Source organism: Stegodyphus dumicola, chromosome 10 (assembly GCF_044657685.1).
Source record: "Stegodyphus dumicola isolate Sdum_Otavi_A_Nest chromosome 10, ASM4465768v1".
NCBI lineage: Eukaryota > Metazoa > Arthropoda > Arachnida > Araneae > Eresidae > Stegodyphus > Stegodyphus dumicola.
This window is the reverse complement of record NC_140777.1, coordinates 24,768,096-24,794,997: the sequence shown is the minus strand read 5'-3', so window position 1 is coordinate 24,794,997 and position 26,902 is coordinate 24,768,096. Positions and strand designations below refer to the sequence as shown.

Sequence of the window (26,902 nt, the reverse complement as noted above, 5' to 3'; positions counted from 1 at the left end):
CTCACGCAGCTGAGTTACAAAGTGGGTATATTTGCTTATTTATACACTTTTGGTGCAGCCGAATCCAACCAAAAAGGTAGGTGCACAACTACATGTTATATCATATACAAAATTTCAACGTTTTGAGTCTACTCGTTTTTGATTTATGCGAGCTACATACTTACATACGTACATCTAGACATCACAAAAAAATCTGTCCTGAATCCATTTTAAATCCTTTTTGCAAACCGTTTTGGGAAAAAGAGTCCTTTATTCTGTTCTTACCTACAGATGTCATGCAAAAACATCGTTCATTGTATCTGATAGCAGTTAATATATGGGTATTTTCATTGAAATATGATACCCGAAAATTTTCATGGCTGCGACACTTCTTACAAAAGTACAACTTACTTCGTTTGATTTACTTACAACTTACTTCGTTCACTGTCTGTCTCATTATTTACAACTTACTTCGTACAAGGAAGTAAAAAAGTGAGTTCTCAAATATCAGTAAATAATTAATTTTATTCCTTTTGTTCTTTCATATTATAATAGTTTATCATTTATCAGTACAAAAACTGAGGTAATTAAAAAATTAACTTTTTAGATATTTTTAGTATTTTTTCATTAACGTTATAAGGTATTTTCTCCCTCCTTTCTGCATGCCTTCGTGGTGTAACCGTAGCACACTCGGCGCGTATTCGAGAGGTGCAGGTTCAAGTTCCGGCGACTCCTTTGCACATTTTTCACAGCTCCTTTAAAATAACCTAATGACTCTACAGTGGCGCTCGAACTAAAATGTTGTGAACGATGATTCTTCACAACCAGGATTTAACGATCGGGTTTCCTAATTTCCATTTGCCCTTTAAAAGGGATAATGTATTTTCTCTCTCCTTCCAGTATGCCTTTGTGGTGTGACGGTTAGCACACTAGGCGCGTATTCGAGAGGTTCAGGTTCGAGTCCTGGCAAAAGGCATTGCTCATTTTCAAAAATACCTCTCGGCGTATTATAAAAAAATAACCTAATAGATTCTAAAACGTAATTAATGAAAATCATTTCAACCCAAAATAGGATTTGCGTTAGTGAATTTTAGTTAAGAATAGTGGCTCCCCACTATTCTGAATATTATTGGAATAATTTAAAGATTAAATCCGATAGTATCTTAAGATGGTTTTGCAATCAGAAAACAAACTCATATTGATTCATCCTTATTTTCTTTACAAATGCCGAATATCTGTTTGCAAGTCTAATCTGTTTTCAAATCAAATGCCGAATATCTGTTTTCTATTTGAACTTGATCAAATAGTGTGTTAGTGTTTAATTCAAAAGATAATATTATGCATTGATTAACATTTCCTCTAACTTCTTTTTAACTAAGGTTGCCTATGAGCAACCCCTTTAATTCTGACTCGCAGCTTTTATTTTTAGGTCAGGATATGAATGTAATGTTAAGGCCAGGATATGAACGTCGAAAGGTTAAGGATATGAACCTTTAAACAATAGGATTTCTTTTGAAGCACAGCGGCATGACAATGATCAATAATCTTAGCATCACTAAGAATAATTTTCTGGGTTCTCATACTGAAATTTTCCCAGAGTATTAAAAGTTGTAAATGAAAACGTAAGCATATTATAAAGGAAAATGTAGCCGAAAAATGCTGTGACTGCTATTTAACTCTAAAGAGGGGTTATCAAAGAGAAAATGAGAATTAATATTGATTAAAATTGCATTTTAGGTAATTATTACTGATTATAATAGACTGCAATGTTTGAATATGAATTCTTTGAATATTTTTTTAAAAAATTATGATTGCGAAAATAGAAAAATAGTTTCTTGGATTGATTCCTTTCTCACAGAAGCCAGATGAATTCTGTTTTACTTAATGAAAACTAAAATTTATTTGCATATTAATCTGTCCTCTATGAGCACTTTATTTCAGTGATCTCTATTAATCTGCCATTTGTTTTTCTTAATTTAAATGCTTCAAGAATAATTAGAAAAGGACCTAATTCTCTTCTTGCCTTTAAATTCTTCATTTGTAAAACTGCATTTTCAGCTATAATCATGTGAAATAATTCTCTAAATATAATTCAGTGCAGAAAAAATAAGATATATAAACAGCTTGCAAATGGGATCACCACTTAGATTCTGTTTTAGAAATATGATGAAGCTTACGAAAAATCTAGGAAGCGAAGTAATTCCGTACAATATTTTATAATTTTTTATCAATGATCAACCTGTAAATATAATTTATCGACATGCAAATATAATTTAATAATTTAATGTGTACGTATATGTTACCGTGAAACACCGAAATTGGAGGATATCGACTTTCACCGGAGAATGACAACATTTACCACATACATCGGTGAAAGATCGAATATTGCATTACATTCTTGTACATTCGGACCCTCACCGGTGTTATGTCGACAATCACAGATATGCTCTGGTGTAGGTCGAAAAGAGAGTTCATAAGAAGTCATAATAGTTTAAGTTGTTGCAATAAATAAGATTTGAGTCACATAATTTAGTAAGCTTTTTATTACTATTATTTTATTTTCTCATTTAGAACGCACTGTATAATTAAGTAAGTTTTTAACTTCTATTATTTTCCTTTCTCATTTTCAATGTACTGTGTGTTTTAAGTTCTTATTTTAAGTCTCAAGTGCTTTTTTTCGTGACTGAATTACGGAGAAGAAATATATTCTTATATGTTCAACATTCACCGGTGAAAGTCGACATTCTCCAGATTTCGGTATTTCACCATAACATATGTTCTACATGTAAATATTATAATATATATATGCATGTATATGTGAGGAGAAGGTTCATTAGCGTCTGAGTGGTAAAGCCGCTAAACAGTGATAGTTCGGTCCGGAGTTCGCATTCCAGTGAACGGAATGGCTGTATGGGCGTTTACGCTCCCCGGGCAAAGCGATTAGAAATACGATTTGTATGCGATTGAAATGCGATATTAATGTGCAAAATTGATATAATTTTGAATATTTGTTTCACCTGTTCATTCGTGCTTTCCCAGTGCTCGGGTACCTTGGCAAGGTCGGGGGGCTCCCTCTCCAAGGAGGGTCGAAAGCCTGAGCAAAAGTGCCTACTACTTACTGACTTGGTGTGAACCCCAGGGTACCAGGTCGGTCTACAGACCCAGTGCATCTTATTTAGTTAAGCGTTGAATAACTCTACCTACATCAAAATGAGTTCTAAAGACATTCTCAAAGAAGGACAGGCATATATTGCCACCTTAGAGACAATATTGACAAATTCTGGCATATTCTGGCATAAACAAGGCAGTAGCCGCTGATATTTGACATCAATTTCAATTGATGTTCAACCTTCTAACTGAACAGTGTGTCGAGATGGAACACATGGAAGGACAAATTCATCAAACGCCAAACATTAAAGACTCTTGTTACTTAGACGTACTTAAACGTCCAGCTCGTGACCGATCCAAAACATGGAGAAAACCAGATAAACAACATGTCACTATTTTATACCCCACAAATGAAGGGGATAAACCAGACAACATCAGAAAGAAGCTCTTAAAAACTATTGATCCCACAAAGCTCCACATTGGAGTGAAAAGACTTAAAAATGAGGCAAAAGGTGGTCTCTTAATAGAGACCAATAAAGCGGAAGACATAGAGACGCTAGAAAATGAAATAAATACTGTACCAGAACTTAAAAAGGACCTACAAATTGTTCGTCCTACACGTAGGCTTCCTAAAATTATAATATATGATATTCCAAGGGACTTGACTAAGGAAGAACTTAAGGAAGCCATTTTAGCCCAAAACGAAGGCATCGATGGTGATGGCCTACAGGTTAAATTTCCTATCAAGCATAAGAACAGAAATCATTGGGTTTGTGAAACCTCACCGGAGGTTTTCAAACACTTACTAAGTTACGCAAACTGTGCGTTAATTGGGAACGTTTCAATTTAAGAGAATACATCAGACCAACGCAGTGTTTTAAATGCTGCCAATACCGACATATTTCTAAACAATGCCAAACAGAAGAGGCATGTGGACATTGTGGAGAAGTGGGACATTCCCACAAAAATTGTGACAATAACTACCAAAGATGTATTCATTGTGCAGAAAGAAATGCGAATAGTGATAAGCACCTTGACGAGCAGCACTCAAGTTTCTCAAAAGACTGTCCTAGCAGACAGCTAGAAATTGAAGATCTTCGAAGAAAAATCAATTATGGCTAGAGAACTTATTCAAAATATAAAAGCGTTGCAAATTAATTTAGCGAGATCACATGTCGCAACAGCACAACTAAAGACTTGTATCTTTGAATACGACTTGATTTTTATTCAAGAACCATACTGTATCAATGACAAGCCGTCTGGCTTTCCGACTCAAACATTTTTTCTCCAAATGACCACCCCAAAACAGCCACAGTGGTGGTTAACCCACGACTTACGGTTCTGAATACTTACGCTTCTTCTACTTTAAATGTTATTACATTAAAGATTGAACATAGGACAATAACCATTTTTAACTGTTATACTCAACCTATAACGGACTTAACAGATTTAACTACTCTGTTAAACTTAGCTGAACGTTACTTTGACGATCAACATGATCTTCTTCTCCTTGGCGACTTAAACGCGAAAAGTGTGCTCTGGGGCTCCCCCTTCAAGGATCCCAGAAAACGCACACTTAGAGAATTCTTAACAATGCATAGACTGGCTGTTGAAAACGATCCGGATGGTCCCCCTACCTACAACTGCACAAGGGGAAAGAGCTGGATTGATATTACAGCTTCCAGATCAATCTCTTCCACGTCTTTCATTCATAATTGGAAAGTTATGGACTGTATCACTTTAAGTGATCATTGTTATATCTCTTTTGAAATTACGTATCAACATTCTAGCTCAACTCAAAGAGTCAAATATAAACTTACACAAATGGATTGGCTCTTACTGAAGGCAAAAATTGGTCACTTTTTTGGTTCAATGGAATCTTACTTGCCTAAAGATACAGTTGATCTTAATCAACTTATAATTAAGTGGACTCAGAAAATACAGGAATACTGTGACTTGGCAACCCACGCCAAGGGAAAATATGTTAAAACTCAACACAAAGGTGTCCCTTGGTGGACCCCGGAACTCTCAATATTACGAAAAAGAATCCTCGCTTTGAGAAAGCGTTATCACAAATGTATTCATGATGACGAACTAAGGGCACACTATAAGCAAGTCTACGAAAAAGACCTTGCTCTCTATAAAAGAAAGCTTATGCAAGCCAAAAGAACAACCTGGAAAAGATATCTGGAGCGTCTAAGTCCTAGTTCACCCTTCGGGGTACACTATGACATTGCTAAGGGGACTATGCAATCCCCTCTACAATTAAAAGCGTTACTCAAACCAGATAAAACCAAGACTTCCACAATAGAAGAAACTATACGTTTCCTAATGGATTACCACTTTCCTAAAGATATAATCAGCGAAGACACGGAGTTTCATACGACAATTCGTAACAACTTAAGGAATCCATATAATTCAATAAATGATGTTCCGTTTACGATTCCAGAAGTGGAAAATGCTATCAAATCCCTCAATCCAGGCAAAGCACCTGGAATGGACAATATATCTAAAGAAATTATAGCTGAAGTTTTCTATGCTAACCCACAATTACAAGTAGCGTTACTTAATGAACTCTTCCGTCGAGGAATATTTCCTAACTGCTGGAAGACAGCGAAATTAGTATTATTCTCAAAAGAAGGAAAAAATGGTGAGCTTCCTGATGCTTACCGCCCTATTTGCTTGCTTAACGCATGGAGTAAAGTCTATGATAAATTAATCACTAACAGATTGACTTATTTCTTAGTATCGAATTCCAAATTAAGTGAACAACAATATGGCTTCACGGCGGGAAAATGCTCAGCAGATGCCATCAAGGACAACATAGTCTCACAAATAGAAGCAAACCGACGTAATAATAATTACACCAACGTTATCTCTTTGGATATCAAGAGTGCATTCAACAATATTTGGTGGCCGTTCCTACTACAGGAACTCCGCAATCTGGGATGTCCTCTAAATATTTATAAAGTTATTGAAAGTTTATTGGATAATAGACATATAATCTATGAAATAAATAATGTTCAATACTCCATAAAACAAGAAAAAGGATGTGTACAAGATCCAACTCTGGACCACTATTCTGGAATATAGTAATGAATATAGCTTTAAAACTCGAATTTGAAGATGGAATCCACATCCAAGCTTATGCGGACGACGTTTCACTCCTAGTAACAGGATCTATGCATATGCAAATTCAAACCAAGGCAAAGTTGGCGCTTCAAAAACTATCAGAATGGGCACTCAAGTGCAAACTTCAATTCTCTCCCGAAAAGTCAAAGTCTATGTTTATAGCAATCAAAAAGCGTGGTGCAGCCTATTCAGCACCGACAATAAAGATGAACGATCATACCATTAAGCAACAAAAATCCATTCAATATCTTGGAATAGTCATAGATGAATGCCTTACCTGGCTACCTCATCTAGATTATATTAAATCTAAAGTTTGTAAAATAATGAACAATCTTCTTAGATTACTTGGGATGCCCAAACCAGTTCTGAAAGAACTTTATAAACGTGCAATAGAGCGTACCATAGTATACACATGTCCTGCCTGGTGGTACCCACCTACGGTAAAAATGCGAAACAAAACAAACTCTATACAACGCATAGCACTTCTTGCAATGACCAAAAGCTATAAGACTGCCCCTACTGCAGCTCTTCAAGTGATTGCTGGAATTATGCCGCTTGATCTTAAATTGGACATGGAAAGCATCATCCAACGTACCAAACGAGGATGGACTGACTTTAAATATGAGGACTTAGAACTTTCATGGGATCAGATTGAATTCCCAGTACCTAAATGGCATTCTCATCCAGCTCATATTCAAGTCTTCGGATGGGACAACAAGCCTCCAATCAATAAAGGTTTAGAAATTTATACGGACGGTTCAAAAAGTGAAGACGGCACTGGAGCTGGCTTCTGTTCCTTCATGAATGGAGTTTGTCACGATCAATTTATGTTTAAACTGGATAAGACTAGTACAGTATATCAAGCTGAAACTTTAGCATTAAAGTCGGCATTACTATGGTTAAAATCACACCCCAGTCCTGCGCATATATATTCGGATAGCCAGGCTGTTTTAAAGTCTATCCATAAATACAATATCTATAATCAGAACATTATCGCCATAAAGAAATTACTGGCTTTTACAAAAGCAAAGCTTCATTGGATAAGAGGACACCAAGGCACTGCCGGCAATGAAAAAGCCGACGAGCTAGCCAAACAAGGGATTTACTCGAACACGTACCTAGACTGCAAGATCCCTATGAGTAATAGCATCAGGACGACAAACGTTCACACTTCTACCGAATGTTTCGGAGAAACGGCATTTCAGTGATTTTTTTTAAATCAAGTTATCACTAATCACGGAGCCTTTCCGATTTATATTAACAGATTCAAACTAAAGGAATCTACATGCAAGTGTCAATGTGGTAGTGAATCCGCAGATGCACTTCATTTGATTATAGACTGTTCCAGTGTATCAACAAAACGTAGAGAAATTTTCAAACAAAATATAACTTTAGAAACTCTAAAACAACTAATTAAGAACGACAAGGGACGATCTTTGTTATCAAGTTTTATGGAATACATATACCATAATGAATCAGATCTGTACTTATAAATTGATTGTATTATATAATATTATTGTACTTATATTGGAATACTCATATCACAATGAATTAGATCTGTACTTGTAAATTCAATCGTATCATGTAATATCTTTGTACTTTTATTTGCCATGTTATTAATCATTTAATTATTGTAATACTTAATATTGATTCTTTACTTTGTTCTTCCTATCATTCTATGTTGCATTGTATAACTCAATTTATGTTCAAAAAATAATTTGTTTTGTAAATATAAAAACATGCTATGTAATGTATTTTTTCAATAAAGACGTTGGCGAGGCCAACACATCTCCTAGTCAGAAGACCTCAAAATTCTAACTAGGTCTTTCAAAAATTCTAATTGGCATTATTTGATCTTTGAGCTCTTGCTCCAAAATTGAAAATTTCCTTAGCCTATTGGCTCTGGTGATACTTCTGCTTAAGAAGTGCGGACCAGACAATCCATTTTCATGTTGTATGGGCGTTTACGTGGTTTTCCCCATGTATAACGCATATACGATCCAGTTTTGCTTAGAAAGTCCTCTACAGAGGCATCCTTACCCTTAGGCAGATAGCCGTCGAGTGCTTTGCTATATTTAAATAAACCACAACAAACCATATAAGTAATTTAAAAATCGCTTTATTTTATATATGCTTATAAAATGTATATATATATGTGTGTGTATGCGTAATTAAAAATTTTCTAATTGCTTCAGAACCTAACATTTATATTGATATTATATACATATACATACATTAATGAACATTGTATATTTAAGATTTTTTTCTTTGATATTTTATACCTGGTAGAGACATTAGGTATTTTTTTCCGGAATCAGGCAAAATGAAAATTAACAGAGCCTTCGCCGGGAATCGAACCACGGACCTCTGACAATACCGGCTCAGCGTGCAGAACCACTACACCATGCAGGGATGCTAGGAAGGCACGAGAAATACCTTACATACTCCCCTTTTGAAAGGGCGACTGAGGTTTTTAGGGGACCCAATCGCCAAATCCTGGGCGCAGAGAATCCTCATGAAACACCCTTTTAGTTCGGGCGCCACTTTAGAGACATTAGGTATTTTTTTCTGGAAGCAGGCAAGATGAAAAATTAACAACGCCTTTGCTGGGAATCGAACCACGGACCTCTGACAATACCGGCTCAGCATGCAGAACCACTATACCACGAAGGGATGCTAGGAAGGCAGGAGAAATACCTTATAACCTTGTTCTTTATTTTGTTGCATTTATTTATGCCTATATACATACATATAAAAAAAAACATAATAATAGGCTAAAAATTAAAAGCAAAATTTTTAAACCCGTCCTGCACTATAGATATGTGTGTATTGGACGGCAGAATTTAGGGAAGTTGAAATTTTTGGAATTTGGGAAAGCACCGAGTGTCAAAATTAAGGGATGAGAAGTATTTATGATTTAGGGAAAGCACTGGGATCCAAAGTTTAGGCATGGTTAAAATTTAGAACTTACAAAAGCGCTTTGCAGCAGAATTTAGGACCTGTAGAGGCGATACCAGGCGGTTTCAAGCGCCAGCCCTAGATAAAGCCTTAAGTATATATGTGGGAGTTTATTTATTCAGGACTCATATTAGTTTGAAGCATGTGCAAGAAATAAACGTAGGTATAGTAAAAAACTAAACTATTACAATTCAGGCTTAATTCAGAACGCTATAGGAGCAAGACAAAATTTAGCGAAACCACTTGGGTTTCGTTGCCAATCTTGTGATACATAGACAATAACGTATAACACACGCTATTAAGTTAGGCTAAAATTATCATTACTGATTCTAAGGCATTTTAAATTAATGTAGCAGACTGCGCTACTCCCTGACCTTCTAATTTGACCCAGTTTATTAATTTTCGCAGACTGTTATTATTACAGAAATTTTATAAAAACTAAGCTTGAACTTTCGATTATGTCGAAAAGAGTTTCCAATTCTGGAGTTACAAAAGGGATCTACAAAGCGAAACCATGTTTAGAAGTCCATTAAACAAAATGTGGAATTGCTGCAAAAAATGCATACAGGCATATTCGTCTTAAAATTATGTGAGGAGTATGGCATTGGAAAGTCCACTGTATATGACACAAGAAAAAAGAAAAAGGAACTTTTTGAATTTTTTGTGGGAGCATCTTAAACAACTTGCATTGAACGAAATGTTTAATAAAGTAAACAAATATTAAGCTTTCTTTTGTAAATTTTGATACCCTTTAGATCATAATTGTTCTTTATTTCATAAATTACAATTTCATAATTTTAATTGTATAATTTCTGCATGCCATCTTACCAGATTTAAATTGATGATTAGGGGGACCAAAAAGTAATGTCGTTTCTACGCATGTCGACAACAACGATAGACAACAACATGCTAAGGGCAGAAGTGGACGCAAATCAATGTCAAACAATCGAGGAACTGTCAAACACTCTTGACCAACCTTGGTCGACCAAAAACATTTAAAGCAGAATGGAAAAATAAGCAAAGCAGGTGTTTGAGTCCCCCATAATCTGTCCGAAGAGAACAAGGCCAACCTATCCATCACACGCAATGTATTGCTTCAACGGCACCATACAGAACCATTTTTTGATCGCTTGATTAGTGGAGACAGAAAAATAAGTCCTATATGATAATCCAAAACTCAAAAGGCAGTTTTAATAGGGGTTACAAAGGGTTTACATCCCGAAAAGGCACTTCTGGGTATTTGGTGGAGTATTCGTGGAATTGTTCATTTTGAATTGCTGAAATCTGGAAAAACTGTTAATGTAGACCTTTATTCTGAACAATTGGATCTAGTGAACCAATCTTTAATTGGAAAATATCCGGCGATTGTCAACGGAAAAGGCGTCATTCTGCAACACGACTGTGCAAGACGAACACTGGAAAAACATAATGAATTGGGGTGGGAGGTACTGCCTCACCCACCATATTCGCCCGATATCGCACCCTCGGATTTCCATTTATTCCAATCCCTACAACATTTTCTTAGTAACAAAAAATTTCAAAATTTTGATGATGTCCAAAATGCCATCTTGAGATATTTTACTCAAAAACCAATTGATTTTTATTGATCTGGGATTGAAATCTGCATACTAGATGGCAAAAGGTTGCTGATAACGAGGGTGATTATATTATTGCTTAAAAATAAAAACTTGTTACAAATTTATTTGTTTGAATTTAATGTAAGAAAGCAACATTACTTTACAGCCCCCCACAGGATTTGGAAATATCCCAAATCCGGAATCGGCTAGTGCGGATTTCGAACTTTGTACTGTATTTATTAATACTATATGAAGAGATACTTTTTTAAATTATAAAAAATATTGCTTAAATTTTTAATGCATTTTATTCTCACTTTTTTGAAGTGTTTGTAAGAGTAAATTTTTAATTTTGCAATGTTATTGTCTGTTATTTTACTTCAATATTTATAATTAAATTTTATATACAACAAAATTTATTTTGTAGATTTCAAAATTGTGCATCATATACATATTTAATACTTCTAAATATGTCAAACAATACATAAAAAGTATTATAAATTAAACATGCTTATCTTCTACTACAGAAATGTTTAACAGCAACAAAATTTAATTATAAGATTTTTCTTTTCTTTCATGTTTGCAGCAAATGCAAGAAATAAAAATAATTCTGAAGATGTTTTTTATGTTGAAAGGTATCTAGTGGCATTAACTGCATAAGATACTTTTAAGCAAGTTGTAGCTTATATTTAAAAGAGTCGCTGATATTATCATCCAAGCCTCATATTTTCAAACTACAGTAAATTTTTTTATAAACATGAGGTTTAGAATAATCACTTTCCTAAAAATCAAATAATGACACAAACATCAAGTTCTTAGGAGCCTGAATTAATCAGAATCACAGAAATTCAGTGGTTATGTAGAAATTATCCACAGCAGGACAACTCAGAAAGTTCTGGGGACAAGTAAAACATGCACCAAAAATTTTGGAATCATTTGCCATGATCTTTATTAAATAAATTTAAGATGATTTCTGAAAATAAAAATTCAACTTTTTTTAAAATTAAATACTGGAAAGCACTTTCCTGTTTTCTCACATGTGCTTAAAATTCTAATTTAGAATGCAGTTGTCAAGAACTGAATTTATTGCCTATGAAAAAATATTTCATTTTCAGATTAGATATAAAAGAATTTTTTTACCTCAGTAGTACATAGAGACTTCAAACTGCAAAATGTCCTGCAAAAAAGAAATAAAAATGCATTTCAATAGTCAGTACATAACAGAATATGCTATACAATATTTACATATAAGTTGCTTCAAAGGACTAAACTGGGAAGTAAATTTCTTCTGAAATTTAAGATGAATATGAAGAAGGTATACAATAAATAATTATGAAACTAAATTGAAGACCTTTAACTAAGAATTTAAACATGCTGCTAATTAATGTATACAGAATCATAGCCTTTAGTGCAGTAATAAGGAATAGCAAATGTAATAAACAGTAACTCTTTAATCAACACTAAGAAAACTGCTGAAACTGAACATAAAACACTAAGTTAATAATTTCAGAAACAGTTACAAAAAAATAATTGTTTAAAATCTTTACATATAACAACATAACACTGTTGGGCATAATAACAATTCAGCCTTTTAGGGCATAGTACATGCAGCAGAAAAGGTTTGAGATGGCACACAATTTGCTCTCAGTTCAGTTTTATATCCCTTTGGCCAGTGAAGGCAAACTCATTAGTCAACAGAGTCAATTATCAACAGTTCAGCACTGTATTTATTAATACTTGTATTCTCTTTTCAAGTATCTTCTTCCATTCATTCTCTGCATATGTCCAAACCATCTTATACCTTTCTCAACACTACATCTTTTTTCGCTCCACAACACTCCCTAAAATTAACTCAATATTTCAGTTTTTAAGTCTTAGTTAAACTATATATATATGTCGAATAAAACTTGATATTATACTTAATAACGATACTATTTTATTGATAAAAGAGAATTGCAATATATTGAAAAACTTGAATCGCAATAATGACTAACAAAACACTAATGTAAACAATGGCCTTGCATCTTCTTGAAAAGTTTGCATTTTGTATGTTGTTTTTCATTTTAAGCCTTATTACAAGTTTTCCTGAATAAGATGACTTCTCTATTTACTCTTGACAAAAAGTTCATGCTTGAAAATTATTGATCGTATGAATATGTAGACTCGAATAAGAAAAACATCAAACGTTAGTTTTTTAAGCTGATTACATGAGTCGGGAATAATATTATTCCACATGTTTTCCTTCTCCAGATTACTTGTGCTGTGAACTAAGCACACATTTATTTTTCTCCAATGTTTCTACATCAGCACTTAAAATGTTCAAATTTCAAGTTTCATAATTTTTTTTTTTTTTTTAAATTCAGCAATTGATTTCAGAGTTGCCAATGTGAATATTAAACAGAGAAATGCAATTCCGTTGCACTAGTATTAAGAGGTTTTTTAACAAAGGCTAATGTTGCTTTGCTGATTCAGAATTCCTGAAACCTGCTGAGAAAAACTTCTGTCATAAAACTGTTGTTTTGAAATGGCAAATGTCAATATTAGATCTATTTTCTTGAGAATGTTTCAACAGGCTTGGAAAGTGAACCAAAGTTTCTGTTTCAAAAATCTTGAGCAGAAAGAGATAATTTGCTTTCAAATGAAATAACTTCTTCCAACATCAGAAAAATTGTGTTTCCTCTTCCCTATAGGAGGTTCGAATCCCGCGAACGGGCTGGCTGCATGGGCGTTTTCGTGGTTTTCCCCATGTGTAACGTGTTAAAAATGAGCCAGTTTCCCTTAGAAAGTCCTCCACGAAGGCATCCCTCCTCTTAGGCAGATAGCCCTCGAGGCTTTGCCATAATCACACACACACACACACACCTCTTCCCTATAGTTTTTTGATTAAGCTGATTTAGATGAGATGTAACGTCTACCATAAAATAAAATTTTTGGATCTACTGATCATTCATTAGTTCTGAATTATAAACACTCATTTCAAGGAGTAATGCTTTAACTTCTGTTAATAAGGATGCAAAACATTTCAAAACATTTCCTCTTGATAACCAACGCACTTTATTATTCAGCAGAAGATCTGAGTACTCGCTCTCCATTTCAACTAAAAATTCTTTAAACTGGCTATGATTAAAAGCTGTAGTAATAATGAGGTTAACAATAATATAATTATGAATTCCATAACTTTGCAAATTTCTTCTGGAAATGTCGAGCACAAAGCGCTTCTTGATGAATGATACAATGGTAAGTAAGATCTTGTCACTGATTTTTCCTTTCAAAATAATAACAAAAACGTTTCTTACCCCGGTCATTCTTTTCGCCCTGTTTGTTGCAACTGAGACAAGTTTATCGAGATTTGGTGATCTACCAGGAGACCAGAAGAAAAAGCAGAGTTGGCAGCTGTTGTTTATAAATATAAAAAACTATTTTTATTCGAATCCTGGTATATACCAACATTTTCTGTACTTTTTTTGGTTTAATTTATAAAGTAAGTTCAAAAGCAATCTAAATAAATATATATATGCATTTTTCAAGTACTGAAAAGGAAGGGCATGATGGGAATGATCTTCTAGCAATGGTGAAAGGGGTGGAATAGGGCAAAATAGGTTGAGAACCACAATGTTAGATCTTTTAAGTATTAGTTAAAAAAAAAATAAGTTTGAAGCTTTACACGGCATTTAATTATTATTAAATGAAATTTGTTTACATCTAATTAGAATTTCGGAACACTTCCGCAAAGAACCCGGCAAATGTAAACATCGCCAACTTTGGCGATAATAGTTCAAACCTGGTAATCCGGCAGATTCAACCTATTCGCTTGTAAGAAGGTTGCAACCATTCCTCTAACGTTCATTTTGTTGAATTATCACCGTCATTGTTCGCATTTGCCAATTTAAATTATTCTTCACTTATTTATTATTATTTTTTTTTGTATTTTCACGTTATTATTTATGAACTTTTAACAAATAGATAGAAATATTTTCATATAATAAAGGAAGTTTTCGGTGACAGATGCTAGTTTGTGGAAGAAAATATGGCGGGAGAGGGGTTAATGATAATTGGTAACATGGCTGTTAACGTAGCGTTAAGCACACAGAATCATGAGGTTTCCAACCGATAAAATATTTTGACTTCATCACCTGCCAAAATATGCATTTTAAATAATTAATTAAGTAATGTTTTTATTATTGGTATGGTCATCTAAAATTATGAGAAAAACAATATTTATGGCTTAAAACTTTAACCAGATAATATATTGTTAATGCTTTTCCAACAATAACATTTGAGAAGATTTCAGGTGTGACACACAAAGAGATGATTAAACTGAAATAAAAAGTATTATTGATTCTCTAAAATGACAGAATAGTTTTATGGATACTCAAAGTCATCAAAATTAGCAAACCACTACTTGTGTAATGAATCCAAGTGCAAATGACTCTTCAAAAGTTTTATTAACAATGCTACTGAATAGAATTTCAATACTGAAAATTATTGGCACTGTCAAATATACTATGAAAGACAGGCAGTTGTTTCAACATAAAATGCTTTAAACTGTTTACAAGTAAATTGATAAAAATAACATTGAAAAACTGTTTATGTAAAATGGATGTATTAAAAGTCATGCATTCATTAATTTATTACAGGCACATGGCTCTTATTGAACTAAGACTGTCACTGAATGATTGTTTGGAATCGACATTTCTTGCTGTCTGAAACCTACTTCACCTATGATGTAAATATGCAGTTGTGGTTCTCACTGACATAAAGTTTAGCCACTCCTGATCGATTATATATGTCTACTGTATTTATACCTATTATACTAATTATCAGATACAATTTTGAGAATATCAACAAGCAAAACACTTAAAAATTTAAAAAAGACACTTGTAGTAGAAATATTAATATTCTATATGAATTATGGAAAGTACATGTAATGAATAATACCATGACCAAACACTTAAAAAAAAGAATAGATTAAGTATTTCCTACCTCGATACTTGAGAAAGCAATCCTGTTACACAACACATAGTTAACTTTTGATTACATGATATTACATATTACATATTTAGTCCTACGAGTGGTTAAGAAGGCTGAATAGTGGTAGTTCAATCTCGGCTCAAATCCTGAAAAACGAGCTGGTTGTGCAGGTTATTTTTTTCGTATGTGTTTTGTGAATTTTGTGACATTTTCGTGGTTTTCCATGAGCCTATTTACCCTAGAAAATATTCACAAAAGCATGCCTTTTTCAGCTAGCTCTCACATGCTTTGTATATTGAATTAAGTACACACAAACCCTTCTTAATTTTAAAATGATAAAGTTATTAAGTTCACATTACATGCAACGAAGCTTTTTACAAGCCAGGATACTTTCTTTAACAATTACAGTGCTAATTAGTGCTGTACTTCTCAGTTATATGTGAAATAACATCTCAGTGTCACTGCTTGTGACACATTTGTTTCACTTAAGTCTTCTTATGCAGTCATAAGCATGAAATAAACAAAACAATAACATTTGAGAAGATTTCAGGTGTGACACACAAAGAGATGATTAAACTGAAATAAAAAGTATTATTGATTCTCTAAAATGACAGAATAGTTTTATGGATACTCAAAAACTCATGGTTATGCATGAAAAACCTAATCCATACATCCTTGGTGACTGATATTAACATAGTTTTTATGCTGCATTTGTGAACTACGCGGTTAAATTGAGTGAAATTGTGACTAAATTTCAGAAGACTTATAAAATTATGGTGTGAAAATTTAAATGTGAAATTAAAATCAAGGATACATTGGACAGAACAATCAAAAAAGAAATGTTGTCCATAAATATATTAATAATAATTAATGATAAAATGGACATTTAAAATATTCATATAATAAATATATACAATTAGTGTAATTAAAATAAATATATGCATTTAAAAATGATCTAACTTGGACCATATTTGCAATTTTTGTAATGTTATTAAATATGGACTTTAAATAAAATTTTTAGCAGCATACATCATTTGGGTTTGTTTAAATTATGGAAAAGCATGGGAGAGATATCTGCCTAAAAGAAAAGATGCCTTCAAGGAGGTCTTTCTGAAGGACACTGGTTTGAATCCACGTTACATATTGGGAATACCATGAAAACAATCATACAACTTGCCCATTAGCTTGGCTAACTAAACTACCAGAGTTCAGTCACTTTACTGTTTAGCTGCTGATGAGCTGTATATCAGTTGCAAAGCAGTGCACAAAAAATGATATATTCCTTGGTTCTCGTTATGAGTTACACAGGGTTCATAGCCACATTTTAGTTAAAAAAATAAGCACTTTTCAAGCACATTTTAAGAAAAAAAATAAGCACCTGTCTAATGACATTATACACAACTGCATAACCTTAATTAGACTTGTAATTTAAAATATGAGAAATGCAGTATTTATTAAGAGAGAATAAGCATTACCTCAACCATGGAAAATAATTACTTTTTTTTTTCCCTTTAAATTTTAAATAACAGTTCAATTTACAGAACTAGTTTACAATGAGAGAAAAAAAAAAAAAAAAAAAAAACTATGCAGAACTAAACTATATTACAAGATTTAATGATGAAATTTCAGTTCAAAATAGAGAAAATAAATAATAATAAGGCATATTTATTGTATTTGCTTGGAGCCTAATAATAAATACAATTTATTTTTCCACTCATATTAATATTTAAATAATTTAAATCTAAATTCTGAATATTTTCTAAATTTTCATTGTATATCAGTTTTCTCTTAACAGATATTGCAAGCAAAGTAATTTAAGTAAAAAAGAGGAACATTTCTGAAATCAGAAGACAGAAATTTGCTTCATGCAGTCATCCTTTAACAGTAAAAGCTTAACTAAGCCGCATACTTGGAAACTGGCGAATATTCGGACAGTTGAGCGTAACTTGAAAAAGAGGAGCGGAGGGGGGGGGTTGACTGTAGCCACTTTTTAGATTTTTCCGCTAAATAAATGCTTTTGACATTTTGATATGTGAATCATATAAAAATAAACCAATGGAACTGAAAAATATTCTGCTTAGCAAGCACAGTAAAACTCTTTTAAGTGTTCATAAACAAATCTCAAACAGAACATCAAAATTAATTAATTAATTATCTCTGCGAAATATCGCAAACGTTATTGCACAATACGTGTGCCATAATTCTTCCCTACGTGATATTACGCAATCGGAATCAACAGCTGCTGAAATTGGGAGAATAAAGAACTAAATATGAGTAACTGGGGTGTTTTTCATTCTAATTTTCAACAGACGGCGTTAAATTTCCGCAATAGAATCATTCTTCGCTTGGGTTGGTAGACCACAGAACTTTTAGTCCTATTCAATCCAGATTGGAAAGTGACAAAAAAAAAAAAAAAAAAGTCCGTTGCTTGTTTTGCAGCGAACTTGTAACAGTTTCAATATTTGAGATTTTGCGGAGAAAGGGGAGAACCTCCCAATCTTCGCACTATATAATGTATTGGCCAAAAAAAATTAAATTATTTTGACTATTCGATTACTTTCCCTTTATTTAAGCCATTCCGAGTATTATTCCTAAAACGCTGTGTTAAAATACAACCATTTTTGGAAGTTTACTATACTTCAGCAGTTACTGCAACTGTTATTATAAACATTCATACATATACTCATAATATAAGCATAATGATCATAATAAACACAAATATGAACTGACCAAGCGGAACGAGAATGCAAATTATTAAGATCTGGATAGAAATTTAAACGTGTATAGTATTTGGGTGAGAGGAAAAGAATGCCGAATGTACCGAAATTTTCTACTGCTTTCGCAATTCTTTGACCAATATAACGACGGGCACCTGTCTGTACTCTTTGTGCGCACCAAAGGTTATGTTAATGCAGAGAAAGGGGAAAAAGCTATTTCCGGGAGTATGATTCACCACCTGACATTCAATATTAAGAAAAGTTGTTTATTTAGTTTCGGCTTTGGTAGGGGGAAAATAGCGCGTTCATTAAAAAAAAAGCACTAAAAGCAAAAAATAAGCACTAAAAACAAAAAAATAAGGGCTTTAAAGAAAAAGTAAGCACCTATAAGGGCCTTTATATTTTATTTTCAAATATAAGGACTTATAAGCACTTATAAGGACCGCTATGAACCCTGGTTACATGCAAAAAAGCAAGTCTTAATAAAAATCGATATGCCAAATGTAAAGTTAATATGTTGGTTTTTTCGTGCAATACATGAACATATACATAAAATTTTAAAAAATAAGTCAGAGCAGAATATAATTTATTACTAAAAAAACTTTTATGTAATCAGTTGCAATTAAGTTTCTATTTAAATGAGAATATCTATTCATTTCATTTATGCGATCATAATGGATTTTCAATCGTAGTTTTGGAAGTACTTTAAAATTATGCAATGAAGATATTAATTGTAAATTCACAATTTCTTTAGAAACTGCACTGTTAAAAACATAAATATTTTGGAATTTTATAATACTGAAAGATATTCAAAGACAGATCTCAATTTTCCCAAGAAATTGCCAAGAAAAAGGGTCATTATTACAAAGCTCAATATTACATGATTTTTCTACTTCCATTAAGCTTTACATATTGTTTTCTGTGCTAACTTGAATTAAATACAAATTTATTTTCGTGCATCGTGTTTAACCAGTTAATTTTGAATTTTCACTTTCGTATGCTTAATATATTGTTTTCTCTGCTAACGTGAATTTATGTTACTTATTCTTTAATTACTTTGATTATATTCTTTAAATATCATGTTTACGCGGCTTACTTCCATGTGTTTTAATATCTCATAACCAACGCCCATCAACCATAGGTGAACTTGGCGAGTAAAACAGCAACGGCGCCAACGGGTTCTCTGTGGATGAAAATTCAGAATTTCTAAATCAATCAAACACATTCATGAAAACAAGCAATTTCAAAAGTCATTATAATAACAGTAGTCAAGAAAGCATAAAGTTACCAGCAAGAAATCTCTAACAAAGTTAAAGATCATCCATATAATCCAATTGCTATATTAATCAAAATAAATAAGAAATTCAGTACAAAGTCTGAAATCCAGACGTCCATTATCCGAAATGATCTAAAATCCGGACCTCAAAACCACCAACAACATTTTTCTCCTAAGTTTTACGCATGCACATATGATTCCACCCCCCTCCGAGCATAATAAAACATCTGGAGTGTGCCAATTCTTAATTTCACTTTGACACTAAATGAAATACATTGTTATTGAAGAAACAAAACTTTTAGCATAAATATGTACGATCAGGATCAGTAACTTGGTTTCATTCCTGCGTATCCGCTTTATGGTACACATCTCAAACTGAAACATTCCACATAGATACATCATTGATCTGACGCCAACCTTGGGAATCATTATTTATTATACTTTCCTTTCATCACCGCATGTTTATCAAAACATGACAACTTCAGTAATGACTCATGTAGCGATGCCTAAACAATTTTTGGTACTTTTCCGTTTTGCCGGCGCAAGCGATAAAGTCGCCAATAATGGTACAATCGATGCCAAAAGGAATATTCTCGCTGGTAACCTTTTACGCCTCATTTTCAAAACAAGTCGCAGCTTTTTCTTATCAGATTGATTGGTTTTTTCAATACTGGCATATAATTACATAGAATTTTTATCAGATAGTTCAGTTTTATGTCTAAGGCCATTTTCAGTAGTTAAGTCAATTAGGATGCAATCACAGCTCTTACCCGAAGCCGAAAATATAGAAAAGGTAAAGTCAAGGGTTAAATTCATCAATTCTAATAAGGATACATTAGCGAAGTAAAGCACTGCAGTTTTACATAATTTCTAAGTAAGCTATTCGTACGAATTGAAATATTTCTTGCATTTAAACTTGTGTTCCAAATTAAGATTTAACTTGAAATTAATGTAGATAATTACTGAGAGCATTAGATTTTTGTAGAGTAGTTTACGTGAGATGAGATAGCTTGGGGTCACGTGATATAAACCGGCGAATTAGGATTTTGAACCATGAAAGCATAGTAAATTCTTAAATTAATGTCTTTTTACAAATTTATTGTCTTTATTTATCGGCTTTTTATAAAGTTTTAAGTGATATTAAAATGTTTATGCCTTCAAAAAATGAATTCTTAGAACTAAGATTTTTTTAATATTTTTTATGTGTATACTGTCTGTTGTCGCCAATAAAGTCTGCTTGGCGAGATTTGCGCCGGCGAAACGGAAAAGTACCCAATTTTTCTTGTTAGTAATTGAATAATAAAGGTGTATGGTAACCTTATATGTTGACATTACGCTTGGCGATGATTACAGATTTAAGTTAAATGTGCTAAAAAAATGTTTACGAGGAAACATTTACCAAACATTTCTTTCCATGTGATAAAAATAGATTTTGTTGATGATACTCATAGACTCAAAGATTAAATTTATGGCTATTTGAATTAAGAATAATTGATTTGTTATTCACATAAACCCAGAACCAGCACCAGGGCTCGTATGGCTGCAGAGACTCGGAGAATTTAGGACCCACAGAGACTGCATCAGGCGGTAAGATATCTAGCGCCGGCCTTCAATAAGGCTGAAATATATGTGGGAATTTATTTATTCAGAACTCTAATAAGCCTTAAGCACGTGAAAGAAATAGACATAAGTATGATAAATAACAAAACTAATATAATTCAGGCATAATTGTCTCAGTGCGTGATAGAAGCAAGATAAAATTTAACAGAACAACTTGTCGTTAGTCGCCAAGCTCATGATGCATAGCCAAATATGTACAGTGAAGGATAGCTAAATTTGATGATGATAGCCACTAATTTTAAAGGTTTTCGGATATAGCAAAACAAAGGCGAAATTTTCCAATTAACGGATTTTGTAAAGAAATGTGGACAAGCTGTAATAAATGAGGATGATATAAAAGAAGTTTTCATTGTGATGACAATCCTTCTCAATCATCAATCAATTAATGAATGGCGAAATCTGTAGTATAGTTCTAGATCCAGAAAATACGCTACTGATAGTGAAGAAAGTGACAGAGAAGTTACTGACAACGAGAAAATTTTGATTGACAAATTAATCGGAATTCTCGAAACAGCAGTTACAGGACTTCAACAATGTAACTAAGCAAAGGATTATGCCTGTCTACAGAATTAAAGAGAATGTATTAGCGCAACAAACGGAGCAACTTAAACAACTTGCATTGAGAGAAATGTTTAATAAGGCAAACAAATCAATATTAAGCTTCTTTTTTTTTTTTTTTTTTTTTGTAAATTTTGATACCCTTTAGGTCATAAATACTTCATTATTTCACGAACTTTATCCATGTACACGTCGATCTATTTTCACTTAAAAAAAAAAAATCCCCGAATTTCACAAAAATAGCATTGTGCACTCTTTTAACTTTATCCATGTACACGTCGACCTATTTTCACTTAAAAAAAATCCCAGAATTGCACAAACTTGCATTGCACACTCCCTTTACTTTGTCCATGTACACATTGATATATTTACACTTAAAAAGTCAAAGGAGCACCAAATTCTACAATATAGGGGAAAAAAATGCAAAATCTCAATAAAATACATTTTAAACCAAAAAATAAAATAACATAGAAAAGAAAAAACATGTTATATATTTAAGCACTACCAAAAGCAAATATTCACTTACCATGATTTTCGAGTTCGCTTCGTACACCCCGAGCCACGTAAAAATCAAAATATCAATCATACTCAAATGACTTTTTTCAAACCAGGTACTCTTTCTGATCGAACACTTCACATAGTGACCATCTGAACTTTTCTTCCTACAAACCCATTCAAATCCATCTAAACGATTTTTACGTTCGACTAGACGCATATCCTTCCTACATACAAAACACTTATAATGGCTACTAAGTAAACCTACATTTACACACCAGTCAATTAAAGCTCTTTTCCCCTTTTGCTCCAAATTGTACAGAAACTTCAAATTAATCTTACTACATTCGGCCATTCTACTGTCTAAAGAATCAAACCAACACACACCACAAAAACGCTTACAAAACATCCCATGATTCAAAATTTCCCAGAATCATGCACCTGATTATGTCACAATAGGGTTTCCATAACATTCAACTACTCAGGCTACCATAAATGAAACAACAACTTGGTGATAAATCAAACAACAACTTCACCATAATACAAGGGGTACCTTAAAGTCTACTCTACCCCAATTTTTTTACTTGCTATTTTCAAGTTGGCAATTTTGAGAAACGTGCGGAGCAGTGGGTGATTCTGCACTCTCCCAGTTTGTCGCAAGGGCTCTTATAGGATTTTACCCAAATTTTAATTAACATAATCTAATATTTTAAAGTTGCAATTGCATAACATTATGGGAAGAAACGTATTCATGGAAAGGTTGTTTCACATTACGGAAAGCTTCTATCAATCTACAACTTTTATTTATTTTTAATTAAAACAAATTTTAAGACTATTTAACAGGAAGAAAGAAATAAAATAGAATGGAAATATCCCCATTATAAATAATCAATAAAGATCCTGAATTATTAAAAAAAAGTGTGGAAATTTTTCTCTTCCTAAATATTTAACATTACTGGATAAATAGTAGCATTTAGGCTGATTAGCATATTTCAGCTAAATATCCACTGTATCCTTAATTCTTACTCATCTATTACAATATAAATATACCTAAGTTTGAAAAATAATATTAGGTACTTTTCCGTTTTGCCGGCACAAACGATAAAGTCGCCAATAATGGTACAACTGATGCCAAACGGAATATCTTCGCTGGCAAACTTTTACCCTTCATTTTCAAAACAAGTCGCAGCCATTTCTTATCAGATTGATTGTTTCTTTCAATACTGACATACAATTACATAGAATTTTTACAAGATAGTTAAATTTTTTGCCCTAAGACCATTCGCGGTAATTAATTACGATGCAATCACACCACTCACCTGAACGCAAAGATATAGAAAAGGAAAATCAAGGGTTAAATTCATCAAATCTAATGAGAATGCACTAGCGAAGTAAAGCACTGCGGTTTTACATAATTTCTGAGTAAGCTATTCGTACGAATTAAAATAATTCTTGCATTTGAACTTGTATTCCATAAGATTTAACTTGAAATTAATGTAGATAATTACTGAGAGAATTATATTTTTGTAGCGTAGTTTACATGAGATAAGATCACTTGGGGTCACGTGATATGAACCGGCGAATCAGGATGAAAGCAAAGTAAATTCTTAAATTAATGTCTTTTTACAAATTTATTGTCTTTATTTATTGGTTTTTTACAAAATTTTAAACCATACTAAAATGCTTATGCCTTCAAAATAAAAAATTCTTAAAACTAACATCGGTTAAATTTTTTATGTGTATACTGTATGTTGCTGCCAATAAAGTCTGCTTGGCGAGATTTGCGCCGGCGAAATGGAAAAGTACCCAATATTATAATTAAATTGTCTTGGACTAAATATCTCACAAGATTAGTAAAGTTCTGCTTCAAGTAAGAGAAAAGCAGTTATGTAATTAATTGATAATACTGTATTATATTCTACAAGACATCTTTGTGTGTTTTCCAAGAGGTTTCACCTTTCAAATTCTGCCCTGCTTCAGAAAATATGTTATAGTGTCAAAAGCTGTTAAATACATGATTTTAGAAATTTTCAGAAAGATCATTTCAAAAATTTGGTTAATCTTTGGAACATGGTAACAGGTAGTTTGGTGACATTTTGGTAAGGTGATAAAGGTTACTAGCTAGGATTTTAGCAATAATCTGAGAAGTACACAGTTCGAATCACAGATTATTTTGTCTCAGAGAAATGAGAGATCATGAGACATGTCATGTGACATTTTCCGGAAAATTCCAAACAGGATTTTAGCTAATAAGCACTTAGAAACAATTTCGCTGCTAAAGTGCAGAATCGCCCACTTATTTGTTTGGTGCTTTTTACAAGAGTAAGAAGAATTGGATTTTTGTAATTTTTTTTTTTTTTTAATTTTTATTTTTTAAGTGAAAATAGGTCAATGTGTACATGGATAAAGTCATTTTTGTGTGCGCAATACCAAAGTGTGCACAATGCCATTTTTGTGCAATTCTGGGATTTTTTTTAAGTTATAATAGGTTGATGTGTACATAGATATCGTGTATATGCACTTCTTAAAAACGCAGCAAGCAGTGGGCGATTCTACACTTCCTCCCAATTTCGCACCTAATCTTCGTCATGATTAAGCACTTTTGTTCCATAAAAGTTCTAGCATAAGCGTAATTCAGCTAGCAGATTGTTGGAAAAAATTTTGAGTAAAAAAAAAAAATAAAATAAAACATGGCTTTACTTCGTGAAAACAAAATGGCATCCAAAAAAAAAAAAAACTAGCAGGTTGCTGTAGCAGGGATGGTCGCCAAAGTTTCGTCAAGTTACCATAATCCGAAGATTCACCAAAAATTTTACTAAAAAATTCCCTTTTTCTACTTGCAAACTAATAACAAATTTAAGAGTTTCTAGTTTATTTACAGTGTGAGCTCCATCTAAGGTATTTTGTGCATTATGGCATTTTGTCCCATTTTTAACGAGCATTTTAAGCTAAACATACAGTTCTGAAGAATAATGGTCAACTTAATATAACATGTGACATGACGAAAATATAGTCAGCCTATTTTTGAACTTATACTTAACATCTGGATTTATTGTAAAATGAAGACTAAGAAAACGCATAATTCAAGGAAACTAACATTTTATACTTTTAATTTCGCACATTTAAATATTCTGGCACTTTTTTAGGAAACTACACATATTCGATTACATTTGGATATCAAACATTTTACTTTAATTGTATATTGAATTCCTACATACAAACAGATCACGAATATAAATATTTTCGCTCCAGCGTAGAACTGAGTGCCCCTTCGCTTCACGACAACTTTTTTAAATTTTGGCGATGAAACCTTACTTCTGGTTACCATGATAGTTTTAACTCTGTTTTAGCTTCCTGATTTTATTTAAATGAAAATAGATTGATGTGTACATGGGCAAATTTAAGGCAGTGCGCAATGCCTAGTTTGTGCAATTCTAGGATTTTTTTTTAAGTGAAAACAGATCAATGTGTTCATGGACACAGAGTCTGTACAATTCTTTGACTTCTTATTTTTGTTTTGTGTAGCGACCATCAAGAAATTGTACCTTCCTGGTGCCGATCTTGGCATCAAAAAAAGAATCGCCAAAAAACAAGGGGCACCCAATTGTAAACTTTTACCAATATTTTGTGTATTTGAAAAAATATATATATAAGTGAATACATACACAGCAAGCCTTTTGAAGCGTTCTTCTTCATCACCCGCATCAATATCCATTGAAGTCTCGGAACTTTTAAAAAGAAAAGCACACGGTAAATAACACATTTGTTCATTGGCGCAAACACAACCAGCGAATCAGCTTTACGTTTCAACGTTGCCAAATCGCGCAATTTTCGACAAAACTATGCTGCCAAAATTCACGTGCTTGCGTTTTTGGGAAATTTTCCCTGCTCTTTTTTCTTAAACGCACATATGTTAAAATAACTTTTCTATTAAAATTAATTTATAATAAAAAGATCTTGCCCCCCAGATGGTATAGTGTTTAGGAGCTACTCTAATTTTTCATTATTTAATTTCTTCAAATATAATGCAAGACTCTAACATTTGGTGGCAACAGTTTGAAAAGTAAAACGAACATTTATAATAGTGATTCAACGGGGAGATCAGAGATCGTTATTCGTTAAGTAGTGTTCGACCCGAGGGCCTTTACCACTACATGTTTATCAATCCCCTAAGGACCTGTAAAAGTTCGTTAAATTCCATAAACTGGAAAAGTCGTATGCATTTGTAATAAAAGTGCAAAGTCTTCAGTTGCGAAGAAGTTGATCAGGGGTGACGCTGTAGCCTTGGCTACTAATGTTTAAAATTAATTTATGACTAGTAACAGCATGAATTATAAACAAATAGCTAAGTTATTGCATTTTATTTTCCAGCTATCGAAATGCGACGCTACGAGCAACGTTTTGAAACCAAAACCTAGCAATCATGAATCAGAACTAGAACTAGTTGCCATTCAGCATAAAGAAATTTAAATATAAATATGAATATTAACAAAATATTAAAGTTAATTTTATAA

General features: G+C 32.9%; 1 protein-coding gene and 1 long non-coding RNA gene across 6 annotated transcripts in view; one reads left to right on the top strand and one right to left on the bottom strand.

Annotated features, from left to right (window-relative positions):
- LOC146994927 (uncharacterized) overlaps positions 1-16,750 on the top strand; it is an 87,838-nt gene extending 71,088 nt beyond the window's left edge. The window contains exon 3 of the long non-coding RNA XR_015043376.1: positions 15,389-16,750. This is a non-coding gene — a long non-coding RNA (uncharacterized LOC146994927). The remainder of the gene's footprint in view (positions 1-15,388) is intronic.
- Positions 1-26,465, bottom strand: part of LOC146994926 (cullin-5-like) — a 180,090-nt gene extending 153,625 nt beyond the window's left edge. For 2 of the 5 annotated variants that reach the window (XM_085824795.1, XM_085824799.1), the window contains exons 1-3: positions 26,054-26,454; positions 19,536-19,622; positions 11,892-11,928 (exon numbers count right to left, since the gene is read on the bottom strand). Coding sequence is in view for 2 of the 5 variants with exons in the window: in XM_085824792.1 (XP_085680918.1) it covers positions 11,892-11,928; positions 26,054-26,151 (135 nt within the window). In the remaining 3 variants the exon portion in view is untranslated. Of the gene's footprint in view, positions 1-11,891; positions 11,929-19,535; positions 19,623-26,053 lie in introns of all 5 variants that reach the window. The other 3 variants (XM_085824792.1, XM_085824794.1, XM_085824789.1) reach the window with 3 other exon arrangements.
- Positions 26,466-26,902: the final 437 nt, after the last annotated feature.